Source organism: Xyrauchen texanus, chromosome 8 (assembly GCF_025860055.1).
Source record: "Xyrauchen texanus isolate HMW12.3.18 chromosome 8, RBS_HiC_50CHRs, whole genome shotgun sequence".
Classification (NCBI taxonomy): Eukaryota; Metazoa; Chordata; class Actinopteri; order Cypriniformes; family Catostomidae; genus Xyrauchen; species Xyrauchen texanus.
In genome coordinates, this window is record NC_068283.1 from 46510166 (window position 1) to 46528159 (window position 17994).

Consider the following 17994-nt stretch of genomic DNA (forward strand, 5'->3'; position numbering starts at 1 on the left):
AATCTGATTAACATCTGCTAAACATCTTAAAAAGATCAGAGTTACAAACGTCTTAAAGACGTCTGCTGAATGTCTTCTCTCAGGTCCCCTGGTAGAGTCCGTTGTTGTTCTCAGTGTGTGTCTGTAGGTGGTGCTGCAGGTCAGCTCTCCTCTGGAAACTGAGTGTGCATTGAGAGCAACTGAACGGCTGATAGCTGCTGTGTTTCCTGCTGTGTGTGATGAGATTCGAGCTCTGACTGAACGCTTTTCCACACACCACACACACATGAGGCTTCTCACCTGTGAAACACAAACACGGTCAGATTATTTTACAACATCAAGGGGAAATACAGTATCCACTTTTGGTTTTTTGTTCAAATCGGCATTGGCTATTTTTATTTTTTTTAAATGTTTATCAGATGTTAATTATAAAGTGATGCTTTCCAGATGAAACACTCTTAAGAGACATCTCTGATAGCACACATACATCTATTTGATGTGTGTGTTTACATCTGAAAGACATATGTTTTACGTTGTTTGCTCTTCTGCAATACGTCTATAAAGCGTATTTGTCTCAGATGTCAATAAAACATTCATCAGATATCTGTGAGATGTTTATGATGTAGAGTGTTCGTAAATCAGATCTATTTAAGATGTTTAGCAGATGTTTAATATATTGTGATGCTTTCTAGATTAAAAGATCTAAAACAAAAATCTCAAGATGTATGTGTACTGTCAGGGATCCTCTCGGATGAAAATAAGACATTCATCAGATGTCTTTAAGATGTTTATGATTTAGAGTGTTTATAAATCAGATCTATTTAAGATGTTTAGCAGATGTTTATTAGATGGTGATGCTTTCTAGATTAAAAGGTCTCAAACGGACATCTCAAGATGTATGTGTACTGTCAGGTTTCCTCTTGAAAGTCAATAAGACATTCATCAGATGTCTTTAAGATGTTTATGATTTAGAGCGTTTATAAATCAGATCTATTTAAGATGTTTAGCAGATGTTAATCAGATTATGATGCTTTCCAGATAAAAAGATCTAAAACAGGCATTTTAGAGATGTACGTGTGCTGTGCAGGCTTCTCTCGGATGAAAATAAGACATTCATCAGATGTCTTTAAGATGTTTATGATTTAGAGCGTTTATAAATCAGATCTATTTAAGATGTTTAGCAGATGTTAATCAGATTATGATGCTTTCCAGATAAAAAGATCTAAAACAGGCATTTTAGAGATGTACGTGTGCTGTGCAGGCTTCTCTCGGATGAAAATAAGACATTCATCAGATGTCTTTAAGATGTTTATGATTTAGAGCGTTTATAAATCAGATCTATTTAAGATGTTTAGCAGATGTTAATCAGATTATGATGCTTTCCAGATAAAAAGATCTAAAACAGGCATTTTAGAGATGTACGTGTGCTGTGCAGGCTTCTCTCGGATGAAAATAAGACATTCATCAGATGTCTTTGAGATGTTTATGATGTAGAGTGTTTGTAAATCAGATCTTTTTAAGATGTTTAACAGATGTTTAATAGATTGTGATGCTTTCTAGATTAAAAGATCTAAAACAGACATTTTGGAGATGTACATGTGCTATCTGGAACATCTTTTAAGAGGTTCTTCAGAGAAAAAAATATGTTTAGAAGGATAAAATGGTATTTGATTTTTATTGTAGCTAATCGAAAGGTTGATGATTGAAAATAGATGATTAAAAAGTAAATCTTAAGATGTCTTGACTGTCTTGGCTGAACGAGACATTTAGTGAATGAACAAATTTGAGTTAGTGTTACTGAGAACAATAATTAATATAACAAGTGTGTGTTTCTCACCTGTGTGTATAAACGTATGTTTCTTCATATCAGATTTCTGGTGGAATCTCTTGCTGCAGTACGGACAGGGGAACGGTCTTGTGTCTGAATGAATCAGCAGGTGTGTGGACAGAGTCGACGATCGCTTAAAAACCTTCCCACAAATCTTACAGCCAAAACTCCTCTCCTGAACACAAACACACACACACTGATTAAACACACACATGTAAATAAGCTATGCACCCTAATATACTACTCTTACTATCTCTATGTGTACTATCTGTTGGTTTTATGGTATGAATGATAAAAGTAGAGCGCAGCGGCAGGGAATTGTGAATTTAGGATCAGGTGTTACGTGTGTAGGGCAACTAAGTCTGTCCGCTCTATGTGAAAAACGGGACTTATCTCCTTCACAACGAATTTGAAGACCTCCCTTCAGGTCGGCGATTAAGAGCCACTAAGTTTAGAGCTTCATGACCTTTTTTAGCAAATGCTGCATCAGTTGTTAATGTTTATCTGAGGTAGGGGATGATAAATCATTTATGTAGGTGTCATCAGATGCTGCAACAGGAATTGCTGGTGATGGGGAGTCGACTCCAAAAAAGCTGATTCCTCCCAGCCTGTTATTTCCGACCCAGCCTGTTTCATGTTATTTTTCCTCTTAAAATTGGATATGAGCAGCAACTAGGGAAAGACATTGTTACAGGGGCGGAGCTAGGGGGTGGCCAGGGGTGGCCACCATGGACGGTAGCCTGGCCATCCCACTCGCAATTGCTGTTTTAGTCTTTTTTTTCTTGGGCACAATTTAGTTTTATAGAGGTGGAACCATCTCTGTATCCAAGGTGTGCTGAGTGACTCCAGCCACGTCTCCTAAGCATCCAAATTGGCCCGGTTGCTAGGGAGGGTAGGGTCACATGGGGTAACCTCCTCGTGGTGGTGATTAGTGGTTCTCTCAATGGGGCGTGTGGTGAGTTGTGTGTGGATCGTGGAGAGTAGCATGAGTCTCCACATGCTGTGAGTCTCCGCGGTGTCATGCACAACGAGTCACGTGATCAGATGCGCGGATTGACGGTCTCAGAAGAGGAGGCAACTGAGACTTGTCCTCCGCCACCCGGATAGAGGTGAGTAACCGTGCCAACACAAGGACCTACTAAGTAGTGAGAATTGGGCAGTCCAAATAGGGAGAAATGGGGATACAATAAATAAAAAAACATGCAGCATACTGTGGTCATGTGATGGCAGGTTAACATACTACTGATTGAAGCTTGCACTCTTCATACTGTTTCACATAATATAAAAAAATATACAAAGCAGTATGTATTACATGAAAATAGCTAGTATTCAGTACTCCTCTTACCTTCACCCTGAGAATTCCTGGAGGTCGGTACGAATATTGCTGCTGGACGTGGCCTGTGGAGCCATCCAATGGGAGAGCAGGCTTGTTGTCACGTGACTTGCGCAAATAAGATGCCAAACCCACCTCAGATGACAAGAGCTAAACACAAATATCCATTAATAAACCAGTTAATATCACTCACTGTGTAAGTAGACCAATGAGAATATTGTAAAGTAGAAAATGTTTGGAACAAATTTGTGGATTGTTTTTTTTAATACATTTAATATGTCAAGGAGTCAACATTAAGCATCATGAATGAAAATATATCTTTGCCATTGCAGATAATCTAAAACATTCAGAAACATTGCTTTGAGTGCTTCAGATGGGAGTTTCTCACCTTCTCGCAGAGCGGACACTCACGCAGTGGCGTCTGAGCGTTCATCAGCTGATGGTGACTGAGTAACGCTTGAATCAGACGCTCCAGATCTGTCTCTCTCTCCACAGCAACAGAAGAGGCCGACAGCTCAGAGTGAGACGGCTGATAGACACCACACTGATGCACTGCCAGCACAAGGAATAGAATAGAATAGAATAGAATAGAATAGAATAGAATAGATGTTGAAAATGTAAAAAGGTAATGTGGTAAGATTTATTCTCTTGAGTGTTTGTAAACAGTTCATTCAAAAACACCAAAGTACTGACTCATTCAAGAATCTGTGATTCATTTCTCTGATTAGATGACTTCATGGGAGATACATTATAGTTCAGTTCTCATGAGCAACAAGAACACGATTTCTCAAGAGGAAAGGTGTTAAATCAGACGCCTGCAGAACCAAGTTTCTACAGCAGATGTCTTCAGATATCGGGACTCCACCTTAAACCCTGATGTTGTCATCACTGTTGGCACCCCATATAATGAAATAATCACAAAACTATTGCATTCGTTTGTGCTGGTTTGGTGTTTGAGATATTAAGCATTGTTTTTTGGGCTGTGTGATGTCACACTCCACCCCATCTCACTCAAATCGACCCAAACCGGTGCTGGTCATTTGGAGCGATTTGGATGACTTGGGGTGGAAAGTGATGTCACAGCCCCGAATCATATTTGTTATTTCTAAGGAATGGAAATAGATAAAGTGTTCATTTTAACGACACACATCGAGCACAAACGAATGACACCAGTTTGAATGATTTAGACAAAACGGGGTGGAGAATTACATTTACATTTATGCATTTGGCAGATGCTTTTATCCAAAGCAACTTACAGTGCACTTATTACAGGGACAATCCCCCCGGAGTTAAGTGGCTTACTCAAGGACACAATGGTGGTGACTGTGGGGTTCGAACCAGCAACCTTCTGATTACCAGGTATGTGCTTTAGCCCACTACACAACCACCACTCACGGTGAATGATGTCACTGCTCCCGAATACATTTTTGCTATATCTAAGGAAGGGAAATAGTTACAACGTTTGTTTTAACGGCAGAAATCGAGCACAAACGACCAGCACCGGTTTGGATCGATATTTGGAGCGAAATGGGGTGGAGAGTGACATCACCAAACCAAACACAGCACGAACGAATGCAACAGTTTTGGTGATTATTTCATTATATGGGGTTCCAACTTCACGGAGGTTAATTATTGACCTAGAATCAGTTCTATATCTTCATTATTTAAGCTGTGCAATTGCTGGGTAAGGGTTTGGTTTAGCCTAGCAGTTGAAACAACAATATTTAAGTAGCAAATCTGAGTTAAGTCTACTTACTTGCCTCTACAGTAGTTCCCTTTACTTAAATAGTTAATTCTATATGAACATTAAGTTAAGTGAACTTAATTACACAAGTATTGAAGTGCCACAACTCAATTCAATTGAGTAAAGTCAACTTATTTGAGTTTTCAGTGCACGCTAAATATCAAGATATAATATTTCTCTCAGTGTGGAATTATTTTATATTGTGCTTGATTGGCAGACAATATTAATATCAAACCATTATAAAAAAGTACTGTGCTGGTGGCACAGTCCAACGATGGCATCCGATGGTACTTTGGTATATGGGTCTTCCTTCAACTTGGGCACTTTTAGCAGTGAACTTCTAGAAAGTATAGCCGGATTAAAACATTATTCACACTCTCACTGGTTTATTGCGTTTGTCTTCTAACAATGTCCAGCAGTGTCTGTACATGCATAAAGAAGATGTGTGTCATCATGTGATTTCCAGCACATCTCAAATACTGTATTGTGGAGTGGTGGTGGTGTAGTGGTCTAAACCACATAACTGGTAAACTGGTAATCAGAAGGTTGCTGGTTCAATGCCCACAGCCACCACCATTGTGTCCTTGAGCAAGGCACTTAACTCCAGGTTGCTCGGGGGATTGTCCCTGTAATAAGTGCACTGTAAGTCAGCTTTGGATAAAAGCATCTGCCAAATGCATAAATGTAAATGTTCAAGTGAATTCTGTCATTTGACATTTTTAATGGTTTTGAAGTTAAAAATAGCCGACACATTTGTCTTGCTAATGCTAATTTCGTAGCCAACATTTGATGTATCCTAAATATACACAATTACATTTTTTTTTTTACATAATTTGACAAATCACAGCTTGATTGGAAATGACGGCCAATAAAATAGTGATTTTTCCTTTGATTTTTCATCTCAAGCATGTTCTTCACTCACACTTTTGTCCGCTTTGTTAACAAGTACACTGACTTTTGACAAAACTTTATTAGGGACAAAATGGTTTGGTGTGGTGGAAATGACCCCACAACTGCGGGACAGTCGTAATTCTTCTTCATTTGTATTTAAAGAAATCATGTTCACACAATAAATATTGAAATGGTTTCACCTGATCATAGTTTTCCACATGTAATAATTTGTACTTTTTATAATGGATTTTTAGCGTTTAAAAGAAGTATTGAAAGTCTAAAACCAGCAAAAAATAAATAATTATGAAGGCCTGGTAAAACGTTTCCAAGTCAGTTTTAACGAGACCTTCATATAAAGCTGAAAACTGTTTTTATTATTATTATTATTATGATATTTGTATTTTTTTAAATAAAAATCAACCCATGGAACATGAAAGTGCCTGCGGTTAAATACCCAAAATATTGTCTGTGTCCCATGGTATAATGTTGACATACTATGACACTTACATGTACGTCTACATACTTCAAACAAAGCGTGGTACTCCCATGGTACCAGATAATCCCATTATACTCTCTGTGTTTCAGTACCTGCAGTGGAGTTCCAGTGTTCAGCATCAGAGCTGTTTTTGGTCCAGTACAGTGATGAACGCTTGGTTTCGCTGTCAGTAGGTGAACCGGGCCGCTGTTCTAACGCCTCTGAGTGACAGCTGGACACCTGTCCATCATGCTGTTGAATCTGTGAGTGGACGGAGCGTGAGGAGTGATGCCCCGCCCTCTTACTCTTCACTAGAAATGATCGAGGCATTTCATCAGGTGAGGAGTTTGAACACGACCTGAAATGAACACACAATAACATTTCAATCTTTGATGTAATATAGTAACTATATTGTAATTATAATTCAAAACAGTGCAAATCATAATCTTCCATATTATAGTATCTACATGTATTGTTATTAATGATTATGAATTTGAAAATATTAATCACACTTCATTTTATAAAAGGGACTAAGCAGTTGCCGAGCTAAAATGATCCAGATATTAATCCTGTAAACTGTGAAAGCTACAAAAAGATAACGCAAAGCCCCGGCAGATGCTGCTTTGTGCAGAATGTGGTTCATTGTGTCGCACCTGTTAAAGTGAGTGATTTCAGTTATTCCAGCTGATTCTGAGGTTTAGAGACGGGAACAACACAACACCTGCACCGGGTCACCTGCAACACAAACCCAATCACAAATCATTCACTTCATTTACTAAATCAAACAAATGAGTTTAAATACTTCTTTCATTATTCGTTTGTTAAATCTCTTTTAAATCTTAGTTATTAAAATCACAAAATGCCATTTGCTCAGAACATGATTAAAATAATAAGACTCATAAATATAAACTAAATAAACACATTAAATTAAATACAATTATTAAACATACATGTTTAAATAATAATAAATACAAACATAAAATGTATATAATAAATATATGTATACAAATTATGATTATTATAAATATATTAATATTATAGCAAACTGTCCAAAGTTATGTGTGAATTGATATTATATTTAATAGCATTTTATAGTATGCATAATGTCCAACAGCTGAATGAAACACTAACAGAAGTTACATGGAAAACAAGGTCACGTTTATAATAAAACTGGTCACTTCTTTTGTCAAATATCTTGATATTTGTCTGTGTGTGTCAGACTCACCTCGTGAAGCAGATGCGTTTGTGTGTTTGAGTTGTGATTCAGTCCTGAAGTCGTCAGGACGGGGGGCGTCACAGGCCACACAGGAAGTGTGAGAGATTTCTGATGATTCTTGAGGGCCTTTGACACTGAGGAACCCAAGAGAATCTCTTCACACATGAAATCTGAATCGTTCATTCAGCCTAATTTAGCGATCAGTTATGATTCATTTAAGGATCAACTTTGTCTCAGATGTTTCCTTTAGGAGAAATAAAAATAGACTAAATTATATGAAGTTTTACCTTGTGAATTTCAAGGTTATTTTATATACAGCAATTTCAAATCAGATGATTGCAACACGCTCCAAAAGTTGAGACAGGGACAATTTAAGACTAATAACAATTTGTTGAGTTAAAATAAGGCGATGTGAAACAGGAGATGTTAAACAGGCAATCGTTTCATAGTATATAAGGAGCCTCCAAAAACAGCCGAGTCCTTCAAGAGCACCGATCATTCGAGACTTTGACTCAATTTACCAACAGATGCTTCAGGAAATAATCCAGCACTTTGAGAACAATGTTCCCCAAAGACAAATTGGAAGGATTTTGGGCATTTCACCCTCTACAGTGCACAACAGAGTTAAAATATTCAAGGAATCTGGTCAAAACTCAGTGCGTAAAGGGCAAGACGAAAACCACTTCTGAATGTGCATGACCTCTGACCCCTCAGACGCCACTGTCTTAAAAAATATAATTAATCTTTAATGATATCATGATATCATTAGTCAACAGCACTCGCCACTGCATCCACAGATGCAAGTTCAGACTTTACTATGTAAAGGAGAAGCCGTACATCATCACTGTCCAGAAGCGCTGCCGACTTCTCTGGGCTCGCTCTCATCGGAGATGGAAAGTTGAACAGTGGAACTGTGTTCTTTGGACAGAACGGTCCACATTTCAAATAGTTTTTGAGAAATACAGCCATCATATTTTCCGTGCCAAAGAGGAAAAGGATCATCCAAGCTGTTTTCAGAATCAGGTCCAAAAGCCAGTGTCTGTATGGACCAGGGGTGCGTCAGTGCCCATGGCATGGGTAACTCGCACAACTAAAGACCTGCATAATGGATGAATGGGGGGAAACATTCACTTTTTAAAACTTAAACTTGTGTATTCAGTGACTAAACGCTTAATAAGTGTTATTAGAAGAAATGGTGATGTTTCACAGGGGTAAACACTCGAATATACCAACTTTCGGTAGTGTGTTGCAATCATCCGATTTGAAATCACTGTACATAAAATAACAAAATGAAATTCACAAGGTAAAACATCATATGATGTGTAGTTCTGGTGCTTTCAATATAACAAAGGGTGAATATAATTTACAAATCACTCTTTTTTTATTTTATTTGCATTTTTCATACTGTCCAAATGTTTTGCAATTGGGGTTATAGTGATCATTACAAGATGTATAGAGCTATAAAAGCTCAGATCATTTTGTCATTGGGGGGAACGAGAAACTTTTGAATTCATATTAAGAATACACGTGTGAGGGTCTTTTTTCTCTGAAAAAAATTGTTTCCATTTGCTCTCTATTTCAATCCATTTCTGTCAAACAATTGAGATATTGAGGAGATTTCATTTGTCTTTCCTGTTTGAAGCAATATGCAGATACACTAGAGATAATATTGTCTTCAGCAATCAGCTAATCAAACTGTTGCAATGCTTGAAATCTAAAACAGGTTCCATTAAGAACTAAAAAGTGTTTTACATTGTGATGTCATCTGAGAAAGTTCCACAAAGAATGTTTTCTTCTCTAGTTCTTTAGACAACTATCTACTGGTGCTGCAAAAACTCTGAAGAGCCTCTGTTGAGACATCAAGAGTTGAATTAATCTCAAAAGCGAAACTAAGTCAAAAGAAAATGGGTTCTTTGCCCAAGAACCATTGAAGAACTTTCTGAACCCACAGGAATTTCTGGATTTCTTTAATATCCCACTTGTTTCTCCTAGACAGCAATGAGATCCTGTGGAGATGTTTTCTGAAGTCTCCCGCTTTTCAGATGTTTCTCCTGAGAAACAGACTCCAGTAATATCACATGTGTCTCCTCGAGAGTTTCACAAGAGATCTCAACAATGTGCCAAGATACCAAAGTCTGCAATCAAAAGTAACTCAAACATTTCTCATCACATTCTCCCCAGAGCAAATGATCTTTCCAGATAAATGTCATAGCTCTAGTGTATGTCAACAATCGTCTCTTTGTGTCTAATTTAGTTTCTCCAAAAGAATTGTAGGAGAAACATCTGAGACAAAGTTGGTATTTAACATGCCTGAGAACTCTTAAATCTCCTGAGCTATGAAAGAGCAACATCTGAGCAATGCAGGTCTTACCAGCCTTCATTCGATCAGTGGAAGAAACGTGACTGTAAACTCCTGTAAGCGCTGATGAATATGAATTAGCAAACACGCTGAATATTTAGAAGCTGACTTGACAAGTTCATACAGACCACAGAGTGGTGAACGCTGCACCCACATCGTCCCTTCGTGTGATTTCTCCACTGGTTTGGTTTGTGATTTCACTTTAAGTAGAGGACACTGAGAGGATTACACAGAATACTGTGGCACAAAAACAAACCCCGAAACTGAAAGAAATGTAGCTGCAGTTAACAGACTAAGATTAACATTCATAAGACACCAATCAGATTTTGGTTACTACTTCAGTTCAGTTTTATTTATAATAATCAAACAATTATAAAGTCACTTACAATAACTGTGAAACAATAGCATTAATGATGCTTGAATTACAGCCACCCTTAAATGCACAAGTAAACTATAGCAGATAAACTTCTATAGCGACGAATCAGAGACTACAGAGAATGTTATTTTTGCTTTCCCATTTGCTGCAAAAGCTGTCTTAGAAGCCCAATCAAAGACTTGTTTTTTAAATAATGGCAGGGTAATATGATTCAGAGACAAATGTATTACATGTGTCTATACTATAAGGCGTTAAAGTACATAGGCAATGCATTGTATAATAATTCAAGCCCATAAGTGAAATAAAAACGTATGTAAAGCATTGTTTGGAGGGCTGTGCAAAGCTTTTGTTTCCTGACCCACACAGCTGGTGAAATCTCACTCAAATGAAGTTGAACTAGATGAATTTCAACTTGAATCCCCCCAGAGCCACAAGCCCTCAGAGCTCCTGATGCTTATCATGAAGCTGTTCTCCTCATCTCGTGAGGGTTTGAGGAGCTGAGGGGCTGCGGTGAGTGCGGCGGGCGTCTGCAGGTGGAGCAGGTGAAGCAGTGGGTTTGTGAGTGAAAAAGAGCAGGAGCTCAGGGGGGTGATGGAGGGCCCAGTGGGCTTCTCTTCATCTCTCTGTCGCTCTCAACGCGTCTTTCTAGGAACTTGAAACAAAACACACTGCAGGAACTTTCTTATAAGTGGCTTTGGTAAGACAGAATCTACATGTGAATATGCATGTAAAGTTCTGAGACATGCAGAAAAGTACATTTTCCATGCATACGTATTGAAAGGGTGTACATCCATATACATATATATATATATATATATTGCATAAGGAACATTTCAACAGTGCTTTCTAAAGACGCTCCAATACGTAAAAAAAAAAGAAGAAAAAAATCATATTTGTGGGTAAATTTAAATTTTGTCTTTTTATTAGTGCTGTCATTCGATTAAAAAGTTTTATTCCGATTAGTCACATTATTTAGATATTGAAAGTGCTGAAATTTAACTCTATATATGCTTCTTTTCCTGTCAAAATGCATTAATTTGCTTCTTAGGATAGAAAACAAAAGATATGAAACAATTGAATGCTTTATTAACATTTTCCAAACAAAGGCAAAAGTAAAACTGTGAGCAAAGATAGAAATACGCTAAAATAGCACCAAATCATGTCCCAATGTCTAGGTAGGAGTTTGACTAATTGAAATAACTAGTCTCCCTGTAGGTTCATATTAATTGAAATGGTAATTATTAAACTCTCATCCTCCACGATATTAATCTGCAGGTAGACTGTTGCTCTCCGCTTTGCTACATCAGTCGTGAAGCCGCATTCATGATTCGTGTCAGGGCATCAATGCCAGCGTCATTCGCTGCTTTGAGCTCCACATGAAACGACAACATTTTGAGAAAGTTAAGACTTGAGGTGCTTTTGTGGTAATTAAATTGCATATTACAGAGGATGCAAAATACTTGAATTCACAAGTCACATTCAGGCTTGTTTTGTACATCGAATAGCGTTAAGAATAGTTTTTTGTTTTTATTTATCACAAAAGAGTAGCCTATTATTATATTCAGCACTGATAGCACCAAACATTGCTGTGGTTGTAATTTGCTTAGGGTACATGAGACAAGCAGTCTAATCATTAAGTGCTTTGCTAAGCTAATAGGCCAAGTGGTTAGCTTACTAACTGAAAAAACAAAGAGGTAAATATGTGTAGAGTATGCTAGGCTAGCAGGATAATCAGTAAGTGCCTTACTAAGCTAATAGGCTAAGTCTTTAGCTTGCCATCTGATGCTAATTGAAAAAATAAAGAGGTGAATTTGTGTATGGTATACTAGGCTAGCAGAATAATCAGTAAGCGTCTTACTAAACTAATAGGCTAAGTGTTTAGCTTGCCATCTGATGCTAATTGAAAAAACAAAGAGATAAGTTTCTGTAGAGAATGCTAGGCTAGCAGTCTAATCATGAAGTGGTAAGCTTGCTAATTGGAAAAACAAAAAGGTACATTTATAAAGGGTATTTTAGGCTAGTAGATTAATCAATAAGGACCTTACTAAACTAATAAGCCAAGTGTTTAGCTTGCTAACTGAAGGCTAACTGAAAAAACAAAGAAGAAAATCAGTGTAAGTTAGGCTTTCAGTGTAATCATTTGAGCACTGCTAAGCTAATAAGCTAAGGGGTTAGCTTGCAAACTGAAACAACAAAAAGGTCAATTAGGGAAGAGTATGCTAGGCTAGCAGTCTAATAAGAGCTTTGCTAAGCTAATAGGCTAAGAGGTTAGCTTGCAAACTGAAACAACAAAAAGGTCAATTAGGGATGAGTATGCTAGGCTAGCAGTCTAATAAGAGCTTTGCTAAGCTAATAGGCTAAGAGGTTAGCTTGCAAACTGAAACAACAAAAAGGTAAATTAGGGATGAGTATGCTAGGCTAGCAGTCTAATAAGAGCTTTGCTAAGCTAATAGGCTAAGGGGTTAGCTTGCTAACTGAAAATACAACATGGTGATTTGTGTAGGGTATGTTAGGCTAGCAGTCTAATCATTAGGCACTTTGCTAGGTTAAGTGGTTAGCTGACTAACTGAAAGAAAAAGGCCATAGTATAATTTGCACAAGTTGTTTGTGGTCGCAGTGAGAAGCCAAAGAGGAAACATGACAATCAAATGTGTCACTTTCTCACGATCCACCTCCTGTATCTCTCTCTCTCTCTCCGTCTATTTATGGGTTTTCTCCATTTTAGAATGGCATTATAAGTCAGTTCTGAACAAAGCTCTCTCTATTTGCAGTTACAGCACTTTGAAATGTATATTATATTTTAATATCCAGTGCAATGACATTCAGACACTTTTAAGTAGCTCAGAAGTTTCTCTTTCAAATTCAATTAAATTGTTGGAATTCTAAGTCAGATTTTTGATTTAAATATCATCTAATTGTGTCACTAAAAGATGACATATAGCATGAAAAGACATTCATAAGATGTCAGAAAAACTCCCTCTCAGGATGTTGTACAGTCAGAATAATTTAATGGTCTTTCCGTGACCCGCAGTTGAACATGCCAGAGTTCAGCGTGCCACCGTCTGAAACCATTAAACCATGTAACACTTTATCTGTTGCACTTTCTGTCATTTGTTCAGTAGAGTAGGGTAGGAGTGTATGTAGGTGTGAGAATCGCTGAACTCTGATGTACTCAAAGTACTCACAGTTTCACTATGGACATCAGGTGATGACACCAGCACCACGTGGAACGTTTGACAGACTCTCTGGCGCTGCCATCCACCAGTTTCATACCTTTTGTCTTTTTGTCTGGTTTTCAAATACTTTTTTGCTTCAAGTCAACGTTTGTAATGTTGTGATTCACCTCAGAGCTGGCTGGTTCATGGCTTACAGCTCTTTTATGAAGGATTTTATGAAATCCCTTTGGGAATAAAATGAATGGAAAAAACTATTCAGGAACCAAGACGGCTGAAAAACGTCTCGGTTACTGTCGTAACCTCTGTTCCCTGATGGAGGGAACGAGACATTGTGTCGATGAAGTGACACTAGGGGTCGCTCTTGAGATCCCGAGACACCTTCAGATCTTTGAGAAAAGGCCAAAGAGAAGTAGGCGAACTGGCAAGTTGAATTTGCATGCCACTCCCCCTGACATACGGGTATAAAGGGAGGTCTGGGCAGCGGATTCAGTCAGATTTTTGCACTGTGGAACCGAGATAATGTCCCGGCCACTACAGCGGTGTAGTTCAGCCTGTGGCAAGAGGGACACAACATCTCGTTCCCTCCATCAGGGAACGGAGGTTACGATAGTAACTGAGACGTTCCCCTTCTGTCACTCACTCGATGTTGTATCGATGAAGTGACACTAGGGGTCCCTTATAAGAAACACCACGTTGGCTGAACTGTGTTACATGAACTGCCGATGCAGGTGTAGGCAAGCTGCAGCGAGCGTACTAACAGATGCACTCGTGCTGCGTGTAGACTCCCCAGATTCCCCAAAACATTGTGTGCTTCCCCATAACACTGAAAAGGGGGGGAAGGGGACGTTCGCCAAGTATGGGAGTGGGCCGCCCGAGCCGAGGCCTTTTCTCTATATATTTACCTCTCCACAGAAGAATGATTCGGCTGGGGCCTTTAATGCTCATGAAATGCGCCGGGGAATGCGTTCTTTTCCGTTCCTATTCTTTCAGGGGGAAAAGACCCTGCGGAGGCCACACCCTGGGCGGGGGGGTGAATACGACACATGGGATGAAAGTTATATGGCCGCATGTGGTAGAGGCACGGAGGTAGATCCTGCCACAAACGCTTTCACAATGTGATCCAGGCCCAGACACATGTGGCAGCGATTGTGGCCGTCGAGAGCAGAGAGGTAACGGTCACACCCAGAAACGACACAGCGATGGAAAGTCGTCTTTAAAAAGACGCATCTTGAAAAAGACGTTCAATGTCACCGTGACTACTCTTTCAGAGGAAATACACTCTTTTAGAGGGAAAACAGCTCTTCAAATCGCTGTCTGTGATCCACTGTGAAATGCAGAGTGGAGAGGACCGTTGGTAGTATTTGATATATAGAGGAGTGGTGGTGGCGTAGTGGCTAAAGCACAGGGCTGTTAATCAGATGGTTGCTGGTTCTAACCCCACAGCCACCACCATTGTGTCCTTGAGCAAGACACTTAACTCCAGGTTGTTCCAGGGGGATTGTCCCTTTAATAAGTGCACTGTAAGTTGCTTTGGATAAAAGCGTCTGCCAAATGCATAAATGTAAATGTATTCAACAGCTAGGCTCAAAGAGTCAGTGAAGGTGAATGGAACAGCAGTGGTATTCAGCTCGCTGTAATACGACCGCTCGGCTCCCTTTATGCCCGTATGTCAGGGGGAGTGGCATGCAAATTCAACTTGCCAATTCGCCTACTTCTCATTGGCCTTTTCTCAAAGATCTGCAGGTGCCTCGGGCTCTCAAGAGCGACCCCTAATATCACTTCATCGACACAACATTGAGCGAGTGAGTGACAGAAGGGGAACTGGCATTCTTCTGCTGGATTAACTCAAAATGTTCACAGAGGTTGAGTGAGCAACCACAGCACTGCACTATACATTTACATTTATGCATTTGGCAGACGCTTTTATACAAAGCAACTTACAGTGCACTTATTACAGGGACAATCCCCCCGGAGTAACCTGGAGTTAAGTGCCTTGCTCAAGGGCCCAACAGTGGCATCTTGGTGGTGCTGGGGCTTGAAGACCCGACCTTCTGGTCAGTAACCCTGAGCCTCAACCACTGAGCCACCACTGCCCCTAAAAACTATACGGTATATAGAAGAGTTTCTTCTTTAAACACAGTAACATGAGGTAGATTTGAGGGTGTGTGGTCCTGTGAAGTTCTCACACACCCCGCCCTACAGATTAAGGGTGAGATTGTGTTAAGAGTGACAGAAGTGTCAAACCACATGGGATAAAAATGGACACTTGGACTGTCACACAAACACCCAGGGGGGTGCATTAACATGGTAACACAATCAAAAGATTTCTCACAGATATTACATGTGAAAGCAGCAGTGGAGTATTTAGTCCGCATCAACATTAATATAATTCAGTAGGAAGCTTGGCCCAGTACTATCATATATCTGAAAAACTACCATGATTGTTTATAAAGGAAACTTTTTAGGAAGAAGATAGGCCGGGAAGTAAATGAACAGTACGCTAACAGTAATGAGCACATGTTGAAGTCATATGTTTGGTGTTATCTATAGTTTCAAAATACAAAACAGAAATTAGAAGTGTTTGACAGGGTGGAACAAAACATCACAGTTAAAATGAAGATGGTTTGTTCTAGTCTGTTGGCAAATGAGATGTTTTTATTCACCCAAAAGTGCCTTTTATAGTTCCTTATATATTTGAGATGCCATTAATGATACAGTTAATGATTTTGCCTATTAGTTACCATAACTTAAAGTGTAGAATTAGAATAATTGCCCTGGATTGATCTCATTGAGATCATTCAAATATACAAGTTTTTATGGGCTGATATTGCGGTATGTTATTGAACTTTTTAGCTAAAAAAAAATCAAAAATCACCCTCAGTATTTGGATTCCCTACATGCACTGCAACATGAATATGCTTTAATTTATGCTGTTTGTTGTGTTTGTTGTCGCTTTCAATTATTTGTCATATATCAGTAACTCAAAGCTCATCTTTTTACTTAATCGTTTATGCATTTAAAGTGTTGAGGCCCATGTGTGTCTCCTTGACAACCTTAAAGGGATAGTTCACCCAAAAATGAAAATTCTCTCCCTCATGCCATCCCAGATCAGTATGACTCTCTTTCTTCTGCAAAACAGAAACTAAGAGATTTTATCGAATATTTCAGCTCTGTAGGTCCATACAATACAAGTGAATGGTGACCAGAACTTTGAAGGCCCAAAAGGCAGCATAAAAGTAATCCATAACACTCCAGTGGTTTAATCCATGTCTTCAGAAGTGATATGATAGGTGTGCGTGAGAAACTGATCTTATATTTAAGTCTTTTATCTGTAAATCTACACTTTCACATTCAGCCACCTACTGGTTGGGCTGGTCAAAGGTGGAAATTTATGTAAAACATTACTTAAATATTGATCTGTTTCTCACCCACACCTATCATATCACTTCTGAAGACATTTATGTAACCGCTGGATTACTTTGATGTCCTTTATGTCTTTTTTTTTTATTTCTGGCCAGCATTCACTTGCACTGTACGGACCTACAGAGCTGAGATATTCTTCTAAAAATCTTCATTTGTGTTCTGCTGAAGATAGAAAGTCAAACACATCTGGGATGGTGAGTAAATGATGAGAAAATTTCCATTTTTGGCTGAACTATCCCTTAGCTACCACCCAGAACACCCTAGCAACTCTAAAGCAATGCCTTAGCAACCACCCAGAACACCCTAGTAACTCTAAAGCAATGCCCTAGCAACCACTCAGAACACCCTAGCAACTCTAAAGCAATTCCCTAGCTACCAGCCAGAACACCCTAGCAACTCTAAAGCAATGCCCTAGCAACCACCCAGAACACCCTAGCAACTCTAAAGCAATGCCCTAACTACCACCCAGAACACCCTAGCAACTCTAAAAAAAATTCCCTAGCAACCACCCAGAACACCCTAGCAACTCTAAAGCAATGCCCTAGCAACCACCCAGAACACCCTAGCAACTCTAAAGCAATGCCCTAGCAACCACCCAGAACACCCTAGCAACTCTAATGCAATGCCCTAGCAACCACCCAGAACACCCTAGCAACTCTAAAGCAATGCCCTAGCAACCACCCAGAACACCCTAGCAACTCTAAAGCAATGCCCTAGCTACCACTCAGAACACCCTAGCAACTCTAAAGTAATGCCCTAGCAACCACCCAGAACACCCTAGCAACTCTAAAGCAATGCCCTAACTACCACCCAGAACACCCTAGCAACTCTAACACAATGCCCTAACTACCACCCAGAACACCCTAGCAACTCTAAAACAATGCCCTAGCAACCACCCAGAACACCCTAGCAACTCTAAAACAATGCCCTAGCAACCACCCAGAACACCCTAGCAACTCTAAAACAATGCTCTAGCAAATTGTTTCTACATTTTTCACAGTGCAGAAGAGTCAGTAGGTTTGTAGCTCTGTCTTCGCACACGGTTTTTGCCATATTTTTATTCCAGTATCTTAAAAATGCACAATTCGATACCTGAAATATATTTTGTTATTTATTTTAGTTTCCAGGCAAATATTTCAGCTTTCATTATAATAGCTTGATGTGTAGGTCTGTTGTAAATCCTCAGCACTAAAC

At 39.2% G+C, this 17994-nt stretch overlaps 1 protein-coding gene across 1 annotated transcript; it reads right to left on the reverse strand.

The window, feature by feature from the left end:
* Positions 1-63: 63 nt before the first annotated feature.
* Positions 64-6987, reverse strand: LOC127648198 (zinc finger protein Gfi-1b-like). The gene is made up of 6 exons (XM_052132780.1): positions 6904-6987; positions 6364-6608; positions 3529-3692; positions 3153-3290; positions 1817-1982; positions 64-279 (listed from the first exon to the last, which is right to left on the reverse strand). The coding sequence occupies exons 2-6, from the start codon at positions 6578-6580 to the stop codon at positions 80-82; spliced, it is 885 nt and encodes a 294-aa protein (XP_051988740.1). The 5' UTR covers positions 6581-6608; positions 6904-6987; the 3' UTR covers positions 64-79.
* Between the last annotated feature and the right edge of the window lie 11007 nt (positions 6988-17994).

What these genes read in the sequence shown, in the direction of transcription:
- LOC127648198 (XM_052132780.1), bottom strand. Translation starts at nt 6,580, where the DNA reads ATGCCTCGATCATTTCTAGTGAAGAGTAAGAGGGCGGGGCATCACTCC. An exon ending in ACACTGGAACTCCACTGCAG is followed by an intron (nt 3,693 to 6,363) that starts GTACTGAAACAC and finishes TTGTGCTGGCAG; the next exon opens with TGCATCAGTGTGGTGTCTAT. An exon ending in CAGGAATTCTCAGGGTGAAG is followed by an intron (nt 1,983 to 3,152) that starts GTAAGAGGAGTA and finishes GTTTGTGTTCAG; the next exon opens with GAGAGGAGTTTTGGCTGTAA.